The 16,762-nt window shown below is 36.1% G+C and overlaps 1 protein-coding gene across 2 annotated transcripts in view; it reads left to right on the forward strand.

The window, feature by feature from the left end:
- ttn.2 (titin, tandem duplicate 2) overlaps positions 1 to 16,762 on the forward strand; it is a 340,760-nt gene that overhangs the window by 22,890 nt on the left and 301,108 nt on the right. For both annotated transcript variants that reach the window (XM_073047117.1, XM_073047118.1), the window contains exons 17-28: positions 1,382 to 1,569; positions 7,689 to 7,919; positions 8,080 to 8,324; positions 8,448 to 8,644; positions 8,726 to 8,890; positions 10,319 to 10,487; positions 10,584 to 12,277; positions 12,357 to 12,638; positions 13,179 to 13,445; positions 13,602 to 13,874; positions 13,984 to 14,247; positions 14,343 to 14,603. In XM_073047117.1, coding sequence (XP_072903218.1) covers positions 1,382 to 1,569; positions 7,689 to 7,919; positions 8,080 to 8,324; positions 8,448 to 8,644; positions 8,726 to 8,890; positions 10,319 to 10,487; positions 10,584 to 12,277; positions 12,357 to 12,638; positions 13,179 to 13,445; positions 13,602 to 13,874; positions 13,984 to 14,247; positions 14,343 to 14,603 — 4,236 coding nt within the window. The remainder of the gene's footprint in view (positions 1 to 1,381; positions 1,570 to 7,688; positions 7,920 to 8,079; positions 8,325 to 8,447; positions 8,645 to 8,725; positions 8,891 to 10,318; positions 10,488 to 10,583; positions 12,278 to 12,356; positions 12,639 to 13,178; positions 13,446 to 13,601; positions 13,875 to 13,983; positions 14,248 to 14,342; positions 14,604 to 16,762) is intronic.

Genomic DNA, 16,762 nt, shown 5'->3' on the forward strand with positions numbered 1-16,762 from the left:
CAACATCCTGGTAAATCTCCTCTGCACCCTCTCCATAGCTTCCACATCCTTCCTATAACTTCCTATAGTAGAAGTTAACATATAGATACAGCAAGTAATTACAAAGGTAAATGGTATACTGGTCTTTATCAATGAATATTTGAGTTCAAGCAAGACCACATATAAAATATGTAAAGCTCAAGTCTGCTTACCTAAGGCATGATACGCTTTCGGTAGAAGTAGTGAATATTTACCTGATTGATTACCAGAGTGTGTCAAAGAAGTAGAGGTTTAATGGTTGAAGACTAAGAGGTGATCTAATTGAAAGGGACAAACTTTTTAAAGAGCTCAATGGGATTGTTGCAGAAATAGTGTATCCCCTGATAGGATTATCTAGAATCGCTGGTCAAATAAAAGAATGGTTGTTCAAGAATGAAATGAGAATAAATATCTTAACTTAGAGGATGGTGAATATTTGGAACTCTTATCCCAAGAGGGCTGTAGAGTGTCAGTTGCTAAATATATTAAAGGTTGACATAAAAGATATTTGGATAATAGGGGAAGGAAAACGTGGTTAGTGATGAAAAGTGGTACTGAGGTCAAGGATCAGCAATGATCAGCTCTCCTGGCTGCCTCCATAATTTCAAAGAAAAAATACTATTCTCCCACAACTTTAACTGTTTTGTGTGCAACTTAGTAAGATCATCATAAATTTCATCCCACAATTTAGGTAGGGCATCAAAAATTATTTAGTTTTCTTCATCTCTTCATAAAGTTTTAGTATCTGTGGTAGTAACTAAGCAAATCTCTTCTCTACACTTCTCCAGGCCTTGACAACTTTTTGAGGTCATTAACATATAACTGGATATAATATAATAGATGAAGCCCAGGCAATGACTTACACAGATTTAACATTTCTGCATCATTTTCATATTCTTTATTTGCATTTAAAATAAATTGGTTCTTCCTAAAACCACGATAACAGTCCACTTCTTGGAAATTGCTGTATTTAAATCATTTGTGTTTCAGGTTTTTGCCTTTAACTATTTTCATGTATTTTCTTGTCATACATTCACCCAATTCTTTCTTTCTTTATCAAACTTTTTATTAATTCACCCAATTCTGACATCTGTTTATTCGAAGTACATTCCAAAAGTTTTTAATTTCTTGTTATAAATCTATTTTTACATGTCTCTTTCAACCAATTTCAGATCATTAAAGTGGCATTGTAACACTGAGTCCAAAGTTATGACATTGTTTATTTTCATCCAGATTGGTTAGAAAAAAATTCTTTATTAATTATTACTAATCAATAATTTATTTGTATCATGTTTTAATAATAATCAATTTACAGTAATTTGTGCAACTTCAACATTTTTCTAATTATGTTATTCATTTTTAGCTGATTATGAGCTTTACCTGAAGGACCACCAGGAAATCATTTATCGGACAGAATTAGTAACAGAGCATGTTCAAGAACCCAAAGTTGCTGAAGTAGCACCAGTAATTCCAATGATGGAATATGACAAAGAACAGGCACTAATCAGAAAGAAGATGGGGAAATCTGCAACCATAATGAAAACTGAACAGGCAAGATTTATCTTTGAATTTATTTGCCTGAACAAATTTTTGTGTTAGAGTACAAATTTATTTTACAATAACCAGTTAAAACTGTTTTCTAAATATTGCAATTAAATTAATTGCCTTTCAATATATGCCAGTACACAACTTGTCCACTTTTATTTAGTACAATTTTATTAGCCATTTCAAACATTCATAGAAAGATATTTAATTTTAAATATGGAATAACTTCCATGCTATTCTTAGAAAATAGTGCTATGGGATTTTTTATTTCCATCTAGTGGAAGAGAAATAACTTGTGGACTGATACTGTAGCATCATATCAGTATTACAGAAGGTTGTGGAGTTAAATTTTATGCATTATTCTTTGAAGTTGGATTTGCAGTTGACTTAGAGACAAGAATACCCTCAAATGAGTCACTGACAAACACTAGAAGACATTTTCTTTGGGAGTTTCTGTTAATGGACATAGACACTAACATTTACAACAAAGAGGACTAGCTAGATAGGAATGTTAATGAAAAATATTAACTGTCCAGGTGAGCCCCATGTTATGGTAACACTGCATTCCTAGAAAACTGTCTGTACTGTAATTTTCTATGATGCAAAACCCCTTTTTCTCATTGAATCCCATGTTACTACTGGAAGTTTTCCATCAACAATAATGATAATTGTATCACAGCTGTGGTTCACAGTGGAGGAGCATTTAAGAGATTGTTTTGTCAATTTTCAAAACAAATCTCTTTTAATGGCCAGCAGCTGTCTTTGGAGACACAAGCAACTCCAGATGCTGTAAAGCAGGCTGAAGGCTGGAAGGTGAGAGACAAGGAGCTCACAAATCACTTGTTCCATTAAACACCTTCCTTACTTATCAGATTCTAGCATCTAGCAGAAACATAGAAAACCTATGTAGCACAGTACAGGCCCTTAGGCCCACAAAGCTGTGCTGAACATGTACTTACCTTAGAAATTTCCTAGGGTTACTCATAGCTCTCTATTTTTCTAAGCTCCATGTACCTATCCAGGAGTCTCTTAAAAGACCCTACTGTATCTGCCTCCACCACTATCACCAGCAGCCCATTCCACGCACTCACCACTCTCCGTGTAAAAAAACAACTTACCCCTAACATTTCCTCTGTACCTACTTCCAAGCACCTTAAAACTGTGCCCTCTCATGCTAGCCATTTCCGTCCTGGGACAAAAGTCTCTGACTATCCACACAATCAATGCCTCTCATCATCTTATATACCTCTATCAGGTCACCTCTCACCCTCCGTCACTCCAAGGAGAAAAGGCTAAGTTCACTCAACCTATTCTCATAAGGCATGCTCCCCAATCCAGGCAACATCCTTGTAAATCTCCTCTGCACCCTTTCTATAGTTTCCACATCCTTCCTGTAGTGAGGCGACCAGAACTGAGCACAGTACTCCAAGTGGGGTCTGACCAGTGTCCTATATAACTGCAACATTACCTCTCAGCTCCTAAACCCAATCCCGTGATTGATGAGGGCCAATGCACCGTATGCCATATTAACCACAGAGTCAACCTGCACAGCAGCTTTGAGTATCCTATGGACTCTGAACCTCCACACTGCCAAGAGTCTTACCATTAATACTATATTCTGCCATCATATTTGACCTACCAAAATGAGCCACCTCACACTTATCTGGGTTGAACTCCATCTGCCACTTCTCAGTCCAGTTTTGCATCCTATCAATGTCCCGCTGTAACCTCTGACAGCCCTCCACACTATCCACAACACCCCCAACCTTTGTGTCATTAGCAAATTTACTAACCCATCCCTCCATTTCCTCATCCAGGTCATTTATAAAATTCATGAAGAGTAGGGGTCCCAGAAAAGATCCCTGAGGCACACCATTGGTCACTGACTCCATGCAGAATATGACCTGTATATAACCACTCTTTGCCTCCTGTGGGCAAGCCAGTTCTGGATCCACAAAACAATGTCCCCTTGGATCTCATGCCTCCTTGCTTTCTCAATAAGCCTTGCATGGGATACCTTATCAAATGCCTTGCTGAAATCCATATACACTACATCTACTGCTCTACCTCCATCAATGTGTTTAGTCACATCCTCAAAAAAATTCAATCAGGCTCATAAGGCATGATCTGCCCTTGACAAAGCCATACTGACTATTCCTAATCATATTATAGCTCTCCAAATGTTCATAAATCCTACCTCTCAGGATCTTCTCCATCAACTTTCCAACCACTGAGGTAGGACTCACTGATCTATAATTTCCTGGGCTATCTCTGCTCCCTTTCTTGAATAAAGAAACAACATCCACAACCCTCCAATCCTCTCCCATTCGCATTGATGATAGAAAGATCATTGCCTGAGGCTCAGCAATTTCCTCCCTCGCCTCCCACAGTAGCCTAGGGTACAGCTTGTCCGGTTGTCCGGTCCTGGTGACTTATCCAACTTGATGCTTTCCAGAAGCTCAAGCACATCCTCATTCTACATGCTCAAGATTTTCAGTCCACTGTAAGTCATCCCTACAGTCGCCAAGATCCTTTTCTGTAGTGAATACTGATGCAAAGTACTTATTAAGTATATCTGCTATCTCCTGCAGTTCCATACACACTTTTCCACTGTCACACTTGACTGGTCCTATTCTCTCATGTCCTATCCTCTTGATCTTCACATACTTGTAGAATGTCTTGGGGTTTTCTTTAATCCTGTCTGCTAAGGCCTTCTCATGGCCCCTTCTGGTTCTCTTAATTTCATTCTTAAGCTCCTTCCTGCTAGCCTTATAATCTTCTAGATCTCTATCATTACCTAGTTTTTTTGAATCTTTCGTAAGCTTTTCTTTTCTTCTTGATTAGATTTACAACAGCATTTGTACACCACGGTTCTTGTACCCTACCATCCTTTCCCTGTCTCATTGGAATGTACCTGTGCAGAATTCCACACAAATATCCCCTGAACATTTGCAACATTTCTTCCATACATTTCCCTGAGAACATCTATTCCCAAATTATGCTTCCAAATTCCTGCCTGATAGCCTCATATTTCCCCTTACTCCAATTAAACGCTTTCCTAAGTTGTCCATTCCTGTCCCTCTCCATTGCTATGGTAAAGATAGAATTGTGATCACTATCTCCAAAGTGCTCTCCCACTAAGAGATCTGACACTTGACCAGGTTCATTTCCCAATACTATATCAAGTACAGCCTCTCCTCTTGTAGCTTTATCTACATATTGTGTCAAGAAACCTTCCTGAACACACCCAACAAACTCCACCCCGTGGAAAGCACCTGCAGTCATTTGAGCTTTCTTTTATTATCTTCCAGCCTTCAGAAAAGGTTTACAACTTGCACTTAAATTTGTTGGTTCTGTTTGTAAACTGTCACCCAGTTACAGTTTAAAAAACTTAGCTTTCCATGCTATCTACATTTTACCACATCCGCACATTGAGTTAGTACAAGGGAAAAACAGTAACAGATCGAAGAATTGGGTAAATGCAAGCAGGCTTTCCCACTGAAATTGGGTGAGACTAGAACTAGAGGTTATAATTAAGAGTGAAAGGTGAAATATATAAAGGAACCTTAGGGGTTGTTCAATCAACATTCTTCACTCAGAAGGTGGTGAGAGTGTGGAATGAGCTATCAGAGGAAGTGGCAAATACAGGTTCGATTTCAACATTTAAGAGAAATTTGGATAGGTACGTGAATGGGAGGAGTATGGAAGTCCAAATGCAGGCTTATGGTACAAGGCGGAATAACAGTTCAGCATGGATTAGATGGGCCGACGGGTCTGTTTCTGTGCTGTAGTGTTCCTGTGACTCAGTGACTCTAATAAAGTAACCTACACTAAATGTTCGGGGAACTCAGCATGCCAGGCAGCATCTATGCTGCAAAATAAATAGTCGATGTTTCAGGCTGAGACCTGTCATTTGAGTCCTGATGAGCCAGCAACAAGTGTGGAGAGAGTTAATGGAGGGAAAGCTGGTTTCCATGATGTGCTCAGCTGTGTCTACAACTCTCTGCAGTTCCTTGTGGTCACAGGAAAAGTAATTGCTGTGCCAAACCATGATGCTTTCTGTGGTGCATTGATAAAATTTGGTGAGGGCCGAAAGGGTCATGCTAAAATGTTTAGCTTTCAAAGAAAGTAGAGGCATTGGTGAGCATTTTTGGTTGTGGCATCTATGTGGTGGAACTAGAACAAGCTGTTGGTGATGTTCACTCCTATGAGCTTGAAGCTCTCAACCCTTGCTACCCCAGCACCACTCACGTCCGTAGAAGTAGATGCACTGTTTCCCCTTCCTGAAGTTAAACCTTTTGCTTTTGATGACATTGAAGGAAAGGTCATAACACCATGCTGCTAGGTTCTTTTCCTGTAGTAAGACTTATCAGTTTTTGAGATTCAGCCCACTAGGATGGTGTCATGTGTAAACTTGTAAATGGAGTTAGAATAGTATTTGGCCACGCAGTTGTGAGTGTTTTGGAAGTAAAGTAGGGGCTGTAGATGAAGCCTTATAGGGTACCAGTGTTGAAGATAATTATGGCAAAGAATTTGATGTTTTAAACATCTTGAGGGTAAATAATATGGGAAACTTGTTTGACACGGTTACTCCATGGGCAAATAAAACCTGTTTGACACGGTAACTCCATGGGCAAATAAAACCTGCTCTGAAACTATGTCTCCTTATCAATCTCCATAGATGAACCACAAACTGCCACATGTTTTCAGCCATTTCTTTCAAAATTGCATTCTAAACTTTCAGTCTAAAACTCATTCTCATCTAACCCACATATCCACTCTATGAACTCTTTCCTTTTTTCTTCTCTACAGCTAAACTTTGGTAAAAATAAATTAACTCCAAAAAAGTCAATAAAAGTGAAACAGAGTTACCAATGTTATGTTGTCTCTGAAACCTAGGCACTGATAGACCAAGGGACTGCTGCACTATCAAAGAAGTTTCAGAACTGATGAAAGATCTATATCCTGAAACATTCACTCTAGTTTCTTCTTCAATGCATGCTTCATGACTTATTATTTCCAGAATTTTCTGTTTTTATTTCATATATCTAACAATGTATCTCTTTTGCCAATTATTTTACCTTCCCCAACAACTGCATCAAGTTACACAACCTTATCACAGCTCTGAACTGTTTAACTAAGGATTTTTCCAAAACTTTCCACCATAGCTTTTACATCTTTCCACTATCACTTAGACCACATTATATCAATCAAACTGTCACTTTTTCTGAACTCCCAAGTAAAGTTTCTGAACTTTCATACAATCACAGCTGTGGTTTCAACCACTTGGACTAAAAGTCTGAGTCTTGAGCTCAATTCAAATAAACCCTGTGTATCATTTCTCTCAATATGTGTTACAGTTTACTGTGTAGTTGTTTTTTATGGCTAGTATCATACATCCCCTTCTGCTAACCTCCTTCATTTTTTGTCAAGCTCTCTACTTTTATGTTGTTAATTTGCAATCGTCCATACAGTAAATCTCAGAATGATTTATTGTAGGATTATTTGGAAATCCTAATAGTTTGGTAGTAGGCTCACTGCGGCATTGTTTTACACTCTCCTTAAACTCATTGTGTCCACTGGAAATGTTAATACAGCAGTGCATGAATTTTGTTTGTTGTACTTCTGAATAACATCTAAAATGGGAATTAAAGATAGATAGTATTGATATGAATGATATTCAATAGTCTATTGGGATTGATCACCACTAAAGTCCTGATAATGCTGAATTATCATGGACTCATTGTATTGATCAACAGCAAAATTATAGTTGGGAGCATTATTTCCAACTCTTCTTGGTTCCAAGATGACCAACAGCCTTTAACTAACTTTGTCCTTGTCTTTCTGATTTATGCTGCTAACTTTCCTTGTTTTCTCAATTTTTCTGACAATTTTTGAGTAAAATCTTCATCAAAATGCTTCTGAAAATCTGTATGTATACAGCACTCTTTTTATCACATCAATATATTCAAATAATTTCTCATTGTTCTGTTTAGCTTCTATGTGTATTTTACTATACTTATGTAACTGTTAGTTAAATAATTCCTAGTTTATGTTTTGGATGTTTGTCATATTTTAGTCTAAGGCTTAACATCAGTTGAAATTAATGCTATTCATATTTTTAGGAGTACCACATTTCTTCATTTGAAGAAAGACTTATCAAAGAAATTGAATTCCGAATCATTAGAATTACTTTGGAAGAGCTTCTAGAGGAAGATGGTGAAGAAATTATATTAGATATTTCAGCTGAGGAATCCATTGAACCAGGATTTGATTCAACAGTGAAAAGTTATAGAATTCTTGATGGAATGGGTGTAACCTTCTTTTGTAAAGTATCTGGTTATCCATTGCCTAAGGTAAACAATATTTGCATTACGGACTACACATGCTACAATATAAGATCAGAATATTTGGATGAAATGTATTTTTAACAATTTAAAAAGCTCAGGTAAACTGTTTAATTTCTGTAAATATATTTAATTTATCTTGATGGTATGCATTTTGTATTTTCTTTAGATTGTATGGTTCAAAGATGGTAAACGCCTGAAACACGGAGATCACTATGTTATGGAGACTTCTCAGGATGGTAAAGCCGAATTACGGATTTCTGCAGTTTTGCCAGAGGATGAAGGCATTTACACAGTGTTGGCTAGCAACATCAAAGGAAATGCCATTTGCTCTGGAAAATTGTTCATAGAGCCTGTTGGTGCTCCAGCAACCCAGACTCATTTATCAACAACAGAAATTATGAGAAGAATGCGGTAAGACATTCTCTCTTTTCATTGTGTTTCATATTCTGTAGCAATTAGAACTTTGCCAAGTTAATCAGTTTGTTATTTCCAAATGGAAATTTCAACATTAAATTGCTTATTCCCTTTTTCTAGCTCTGTGTCTCCACGATCTCCAAGTCAGTCACCAGCACGTAGGCTGGAAGATACAGATGAGACTCAACTTGAGAGATTGTACAAACCTGTTTTTGTTTTGAAACCTACATCATTTAAATGTTCTGAAGGACAAACTGCTAGATTTGACCTGAAAGTTGTTGGCAGGCCCATGCCAGAGACATTGTGGTTTCATAATGGTAAGAATGATGTATTTTCATGCTAATGAATCCAAAAATATAGTGAATTTCAGTAGTTAATATAATATGTATCTGATCTAGGAAATCAAATTGTGAATGACTATACTCACAAGATTGTGGTGAAAGAAGATGGAATTCAGTCATTGATCATTGTTCCTGCATTGCCAGTTGATTCTGGTGAATGGACTGTTGTAGCACAAAACCGAGCTGGCAAAACCTCTGTCTCTATGACTCTATTTGTAGAAGGTAACATAAAATTTATTATATTAATAAATTAAAAATATCTTGAATATATGTAAGCTAATCTTTTGTCAGAAATCATTATTATTACTTATCGCAAAAGACAGGTACAGAGTAATGATGAACAACAGCATCAGTAGTTACTCCTGTTTCTGTGTAGATGAGATGAGATTAGTTGATGCTAATTACCTAATTAGTTGATAATATTGAGTTTCCACTATGTGCATTATTTTGAAAGCACTAAGGGACTATGGAATCATGGCAAAAGGATTTCAAGTGCAATTCGAGAGAAATAGACTGTTGTGTGAATATTAAATAAGTATTATGCTAGTTGAAAAACATATTTTGTCCAGTTATGAACAGGACATATGTTGTGTTGCTCTGACAGAACAGGAATGTCTGCTTCGTTTAATTAAAAAGGTTAACATTTTGTCAGACCTTATCTTCCAGTACTCACTATATCAGGCAACGAATGACTTTTTTGCTGCCTAGTTGGTTTAACTGGAGAATATTAACAGATTTAATTACAATAAGAAAGTTATGGCCTTGATGAGCATTAGGCATGGAGAGGATGTTTATGATAGAGGGGGACTCCAAGACCAGAAGTACAACCTCAGAAAACCAGGTCACCCCTTTAGAACAGAAGGTTCTACTTAGCCAGAAGGTGATGAATCCTGGGTATATTTAAATCGAAGGTTGATAGGTTCCTGATTAATAAGTGTGTCAAAGGTTATGGAGAGAAGGCTGGAGAATGGAGTTGAGAGGGATAATAAATCAGCCATGACGGAATGGCAGAGTAGACTTGATGAGCTGAATGGCCTAATTCTGCTCCTTTTTCTTATAGTCTTATGCCACTTTGTACAGAAACTCAATGATATTCCAGATATTCCAACTGGCTACATTTATAGGAAAAAAAATAAAGAATAGACCATTCATCTCCTCAGGTTTAGTTTCTCCATTAAGTGAGATAATGGTTTCTAGGAGACTTAACTTCAATCGCTTTCTAAATGTTTGGTTAGCAGTAGTTGCTTTATGAGATCTGTCTTATACTACAATACCAGTGAAAAATAAGACAAAACTAAACAAAAAGTATTTTTAAGTGAAGGTCAGGGGATTCTCTGTTATTTGCTACAATGGGAAGTTATTGACCTACTTGTAGTTTTCTGTAGTATTTTGAATCAATAGCTAATAAATGCACAACATAAAACACAAATGAGTTGTGAGTTATTTTACTTGATGGAGGAAGCATTTTTAGCAGTAACATATGCATCCTTGAATGGTGTAGAAAGAATGGTATTTACAATGTGGATCTTTATCTGTGTTGCACAGCAAATGAAATACACAATTACTAAAATTCATCTTCAGATTATACTGTATTTTGAGTATGTCTTACTGCAGATACAAATTTAAATTTCAAAACTCTTCTTTTAATAGCTAAAGAACATTTATTGAGACCCCAGTTTTTGGAAAAATTGAAAAATGTCAGTGTTAAAGAAGGTGCCCCTATTGCAATGGGAGTAAAAGCTGTTGGAAACCCAAATCCTGATATTGTATGGCTGAAAAACAGTGATATTATTGCTCCACATAAGTATCCACATATTAAGTAAGTATTTGGCAATTCTGATAATATTAATGTTCATGTGCATTTTTACGCATGTTTTATTTGTTTTATTATAACTTCTGCTTGCTTGTATTTTAGGATTGAAGGTACGAAAGGAGAAGGTAAACTTAAAATTGATTCTGCAGCTAGTTATGATGCTGCATGGTATACTGCAACTGCTATAAACAAAGCTGGCCGTGACACCACAAGGTGTAAAGTCAATGTTGAACTTGAATATGCTGAGCCTGAACCAGAGAGAAAATTAATAATTCCAAAAGGAACATATAAGGCTAAGGAGATATCAGCTCCTGAATTAGAACCTCTCCATCTGCGTTATGGTCAAGAACAGTGGGAGGAAGGTGATCTGTACGATAAGGAAAAACAGCAGAAACCTCATTTCAAAAAGAAGACCAGCTCAGTGAGGCTCAAGTGTTTTGGACCAGCACATTTCGAATGCAGACTAACACCAATTGGTGATCCAACAATGGTTGTTGAGTGGTTGCATGATAGTAAGCCCCTTGCTGCAGCCAATAGACTTCGCATGATTAATGAATTTGGATACTGTAGTCTTGACTTTGAAGTAGCATATCCTCGGGATAGTGGTATTATCACCTGTCGAGCTACAAACAAGTATGGTACTGATCAGACATCAGCTACTCTCATTGTGAAAGATGAAAAGAGCCTTGTTGAAGAATCGCAGTTACCTGAAGGGAGAAGGGGAATGCAGCGAATTGAAGAACTTGAAAGGATAGCCCACGAAGGGGCAATTACAGGTCTTTCAGAAGACCTTATAAAAGAGAAAACAAAGCCTGAAATCGTCTTGTTTCCAGAACCAGCAAGAGTGTTGGAAGGTGAAACGGCTCGTTACCGGTGCCGTGTGATAGGTTATCCTCAACCAAAGGTGAACTGGTATCTTAATGGACAACTTATTCGTAAGAGCAAACGGTTTAGACTACGGTACGATGGTATCTATTATCTGGAAATTGTTGATTGTAAATCCTATGATTCAGGTAGTGTCAAAGTTACAGCAGAAAATCCAGAGGGAGTAGTGGAACACACAGTGAAACTAGAAATCAATGAAAGAGAAGATTTCAGGTCTATCTTGCGGCGAGCTCCTGAACAGAAAGTTGAAATTGGTGTTTCGGAACCAGCCAAGCCATTCTTTGAAGTTGTAAAAGTAGAAAAACCAACAGATGCTGCAGCTAAAGAAGTGGTGAAGCTTAAGAAGACTGAAAGAATTACTCATGAAAAATTAACGGAGGAAACTGAAGAATTGCGAAGTAAATTTAAACGTAGAAAGGAAGAAGGTTATTATGAAGCCATCACAGCAGTTGAACTCAAAACCCGCAGACGGGATGAAGCTTATGAAGATATGCTGAGGAGAAGAAAGGAAGAACTTCTCCATTGGACCAAACAAGTTCCTGAGGAGGAGAAGAAATTGCCTCCTCCTGAAGGCACTGTCACCATTCCAACTTTTAAGCCCGATAAGATTCAATTATCGCCAAGTATGGAAGCTCCCAAAATTTTAGAGCGCATTCAGAGTCAGACTGTAGCCATTGGAGATGAAAGTCATTTCCGTGTTAGAGTAGTAGGCAGACCAGACCCTGAATGTCAGTGGTTTAAGAATGGCATGAAGCTTGAAAAAACTGAAAGGATCTACTGGTACTGGCCTGAAGACAATGTATGTGAACTTGTGATCAGAAATGCCATACCTGAAGATTCTGCCAGTATAATGGTAAAAGCAATCAACGTTGTTGGAGAAATCTCAAGCCACGCCTTTCTGCTTGTACAAGGTACTTAACTTTGTAGACTAAACAACAGATTGTTGTTTACTAATCACTTGGTATTTACAGTTTTTATTTTGATTTTCAGCTAAACAAGTGATCACGTTTACTGAGGAGCTACATGATGTCAATGCAAAGGAGAAAGATACCATGGCAACTTTTGAGTGTGAATTATCAGAGCCATTTATTAAAGTACAGTGGTTTAAGAATGATGTGCCAATTGCCTCTGGTGACAAATACCGAATGCATTCTGACCGAAAAGTTCATTTATTATCTGTATTGACCATTAGTATGAATGATGCTGCAGAATATACGTGTGCTGTTGCTGAAGATTCTTCTATAAAATCAACAGCTAATCTTATTGTTGAAGGTGAGAAAGGGTTTAAGTTGCATTCGAATATTCTAATTCCTTGTTCAAAACAGACAGTACAGACAGTGAGAAGAAGAAGAGCAGATAGCCTGAAGAGTTCAGAAAGGGAATTCTAATGCTTGTGGTGTAGATAGCTAATGAGTTAGCAGTGATGTGGGTAGGGCTGGAGTTCTTAAAGGATTACGCAAGTTTTGATTTGTTAAATGTCCTAATACTTCCTAATGTAGCCTAGTATTTAGCTCTGTCCTAATGCTTCTGGGAAGTTACTTGGAATATCTTACCAAGTTTAAGTTGCTAAATAAGTGCCATACCTGTTGCCATATACTGACATACAACATGTTCATGGATCACAGCTTATTTCAGACAGTCCCATTTAAAAGAACGGTGTGTTGAGAATTTATAATGTAATTTTGTACTTTATCACTTATGTCATATAAGCATTGTTTCCCATTGAGAATACTGGATAATATTAGTTAATATTATTAAAATGTGCAATGAAGGACTGACTTAAAAGTTCTGCATTTTGTTATTTGTACATAGGAGCTGTCCTTGAATTCATTGAAGAGCTTACAGATATAGAAGTGCCAGAGTCATTCTCGGGTGAATTAGAATGTGCTGTTTCATGTGAAGATGCTGAAGGAAAATGGTATAAGGGAGACGTAGAGATTCATTCCAGCAGCAAGTACTTCATTACAGCTCGCCGTGGTCGTCATACTCTGACAGTTAAGGATGTTGCCAAGGAAGACCAGGGTTGCTACAGTTTTGTAGTACTTAATAAAAAGACAAGTTGCAATCTGAAAATGAAACGTAAGTTTATTTTGCATTGAAAATTACATTGGTACACACTTTTTGTATTTTCTAATATATGTTTTAAAGAAAAGAATCTATTGTTTGTAAATTTATCAGGTTTAGTAATATTGCCCGGAATAATTTATTGACAAAAACAATCTTTGTTATTTGTAGCACGTGTAGTGACTATCCTTCAAGAACTCGGAGATCAGACTGTTTGTGAAGGCGATATCGCCCAACTTGAAGTAAAATTCTCTCAAGAAAACGTTGAAGGTGTCTGGCAGAAAGATGGCCAAGAAATCCAAGCTAATGAACGCATTCACATTGTTATAGATAAAACATCACACATGTTATTGATTGAGGATTCAACGAAAGAAGACGCTGGCAGATATTCATTTATTGCCACTGATTTTGACCTTGTAACATCTGGACATTTAACTGTGCAGTGTAAGTATTCATTTATTTGTTTTTTATATTATCTGTATAGTTTTTCATGAAGTAATATGGAACTTTCGTAGCATCCAAAAATTTTCACACAAAAAAAATTATTTTCCAGGTATTGATATAGTGATCCCTCTTAGAGATCAAACAACTCTTGAGGGAACAAAAACAGTTTTAGAGTGCAAAGTTTCAGTTGCACATATTACTTCTGTGAAATGGTACTTCAATGATCAACCAATTCAGTTTGGTGACCGGATGCAAACTATCGCAAAAGGAGCTAAGCAGCGCTTGGTGATTAACAGATCATTTGCTTCAGATGAAGGATGCTACAAACTTGTCATTGGCAAAACTGAAACAAGCTGTAACCTTACCATTGAAAGTACGTGCTGAATTATTAAGTTGTTTAAGAACTTACATTTTTGTTTGTCGAGTAACTTGTTTTCCTGAAGCCTGGATTTGTATTTTTTTATATAGGAATTCAAATTATTAGAGGACTTAGCAACATGACATGCTCAGAGACCCAGAATATTACATTTGAAGCTGAGTTGTCTCATACTGGAATTGATGTAGCTTGGATATTTAGGAACCAGGAGCTCAAAACAGGCCCTAAATGCAAGTTGGAAGCAAAAGGCAAAATTTACAGATTAACTGTAATGAATGTAATGAAAGATGAAGAAGGAGAATATACATTTATGGCTGGTGAAAAAACATCAAAAGCAAATCTTACAGTTTCAGGTATGAAGGTGTTATTGATACCATGTTGATTTAACCATGAGGAAAACAATAGTTATATATTAAAAAATTATATCACTTCTTCAGAGAAATAAATTGAAAGCATTTTAAATATTGCAGATTTCCAGATTACTGTCTGATGGGGTTATTTTATGAAAATAGTCTGCATACATTTTGCAGTACACATGTTTATGGCATTTCCCAATTTGATTAGTTGAAAGCTAAAATGGCTAATCATGGCTCTGGAAGAATTTGCTTAATTCTGATAAATACAATTAAGATAATAAACTAAAAATTATTCATGTTTAAAAAGTTTTATAATCAAAATATCTAGCATAAAATATTAAGAGTTATATGTCATGAAAGTATACTTAAAACAATTTATTTGCTTTCTTTCATATGTTTATTAACACTTGTTTTGATATCTTCCACTCCCAGCAGTAGCCTGGTACAGAGTTACTTTCTCTCTAAATTGAGAACACAGCTATCTTTTCTTCTCACAATTACTGATCACCTCAATTGCTTACACTTTCAAATTTCTGCTTATATATATTCTTTTATAATTAGGAAGCTTTTATATTCTATCTGCTATCATTTGGCTTCCTTATGGATCATTAGTTTGACCTTTGTCTCAAAATTGATAATAAAAACACACTGCCAGCTTTATGGAAGACTTGACATATGGAAATTTGACTTTATATAAGTCCTCTCATAATTTTAAAGCATTTTTCAAGACAGGAAGGTTATAGAAATGTTAAGATCTCCAGGAATTATGAAATATGGGTAGCAGCTAGTTTATTAAAAAGACAACCACTCATTAAAAAACTGTTCATAAGTACTCGCCCTAGAGTAATCAAACATATAAATATTCCTGGAAACACAGTTACTAGTTTGCAGTGGAAGGCCAATTAAGAAATATGATTTGGAAACAGAAAAGGCAAATCTCTTCTATTGACACTTGTAGAATGTTTTATCAAGCAATGTAACATTCATTGATACTTTAAGGCCATTGAACATAACAGTTTAATGTAGGATATCTTGATCCTGTGCCTTTGTAACTACACAGGGGAAAACAATAAAACAAATGTTCATATTAATCAAACCTTGTTTGAAGTTTTTTGCTTTGAACATTTGGAAAACTTTATTTACAGACTACTTTCAAGAATGGATCCCTTACATAACTGAATGGCTTGCCTGTAATTGGTCCCTATCATGGCATCCTGCAGTCATGTCTAATGAAACTTTTACATCTGAGAGCAAATCACTCCCACATTGAAGAAATTCAAGTTCTAGTAAAATCCACAGATTATCCCTCTCAATGTTTCCATTTAAGGGTTCTATTTCCTTTCTCCTGAAATCTGTTCCCATCTTATATTCCTTTCACCACCACTATTATTTTTACTCAACCTCTAAGATACATTTTGAGCAAACCTGAAATATCTTTTGTGTATCTGATTTATGTATGATTAAGTTACAGTATATATTTTTTATTCTCCCAAGTCCCTGTTTTGTTACTTCTTGGAATAGAAATAACAGGTCATAGATACTGAATAATTCTACATTTTCTACATTTCTTCCTTTTTTAGACAATCTAACTTAAACTTTTATTCAATATATAAAAATGTTGCATGGCACAATGCAATCCATATTCCCAAAAAAAAGCAAATTTATCAACAAAATCATTTACTTAAGTCCTTTCCATATATACTTTATTGCACAATATATCTTAAAGCAAAATGCACTTCAAAGGAAATTGTTAATTAACAACATATTTTTGGGGATCTAATTTTCAAGGCAATCTAGTTTTTTCAAATTTGTTAAGATAAAATTCATTTCAACAGTATAACTGTTAATGAATTGGAATTTTTAGTGTTGACAAAGACAAGTATGCTTTCACATTCAGGTTAAAAGACAACAGAAAGGAAGTGAAAATATTTTTAGCTTACAAAGTACTCCATTTTGCTTCTTTTTCTGGAAGTCTCTTAATAATTACATATTTACCCATGGATTGTTCAACTGTTATGAATCTATTATAGATCTAGAAATGGAATTAAATGTAGTTATTGAGGGATAGAAAGCTACAAGGATTTTAAAATCAATGTTGATAACTGTGAAGCCAACTCAGCAAGTGAAACCAAAAGTAATGAGGAAAATGACACTTA

The sequence above is a fragment of the Hemitrygon akajei genome, chromosome 5, assembly GCF_048418815.1.
Source record: "Hemitrygon akajei chromosome 5, sHemAka1.3, whole genome shotgun sequence".
NCBI classification, from domain to species: Eukaryota; Metazoa; Chordata; class Chondrichthyes; order Myliobatiformes; family Dasyatidae; genus Hemitrygon; species Hemitrygon akajei.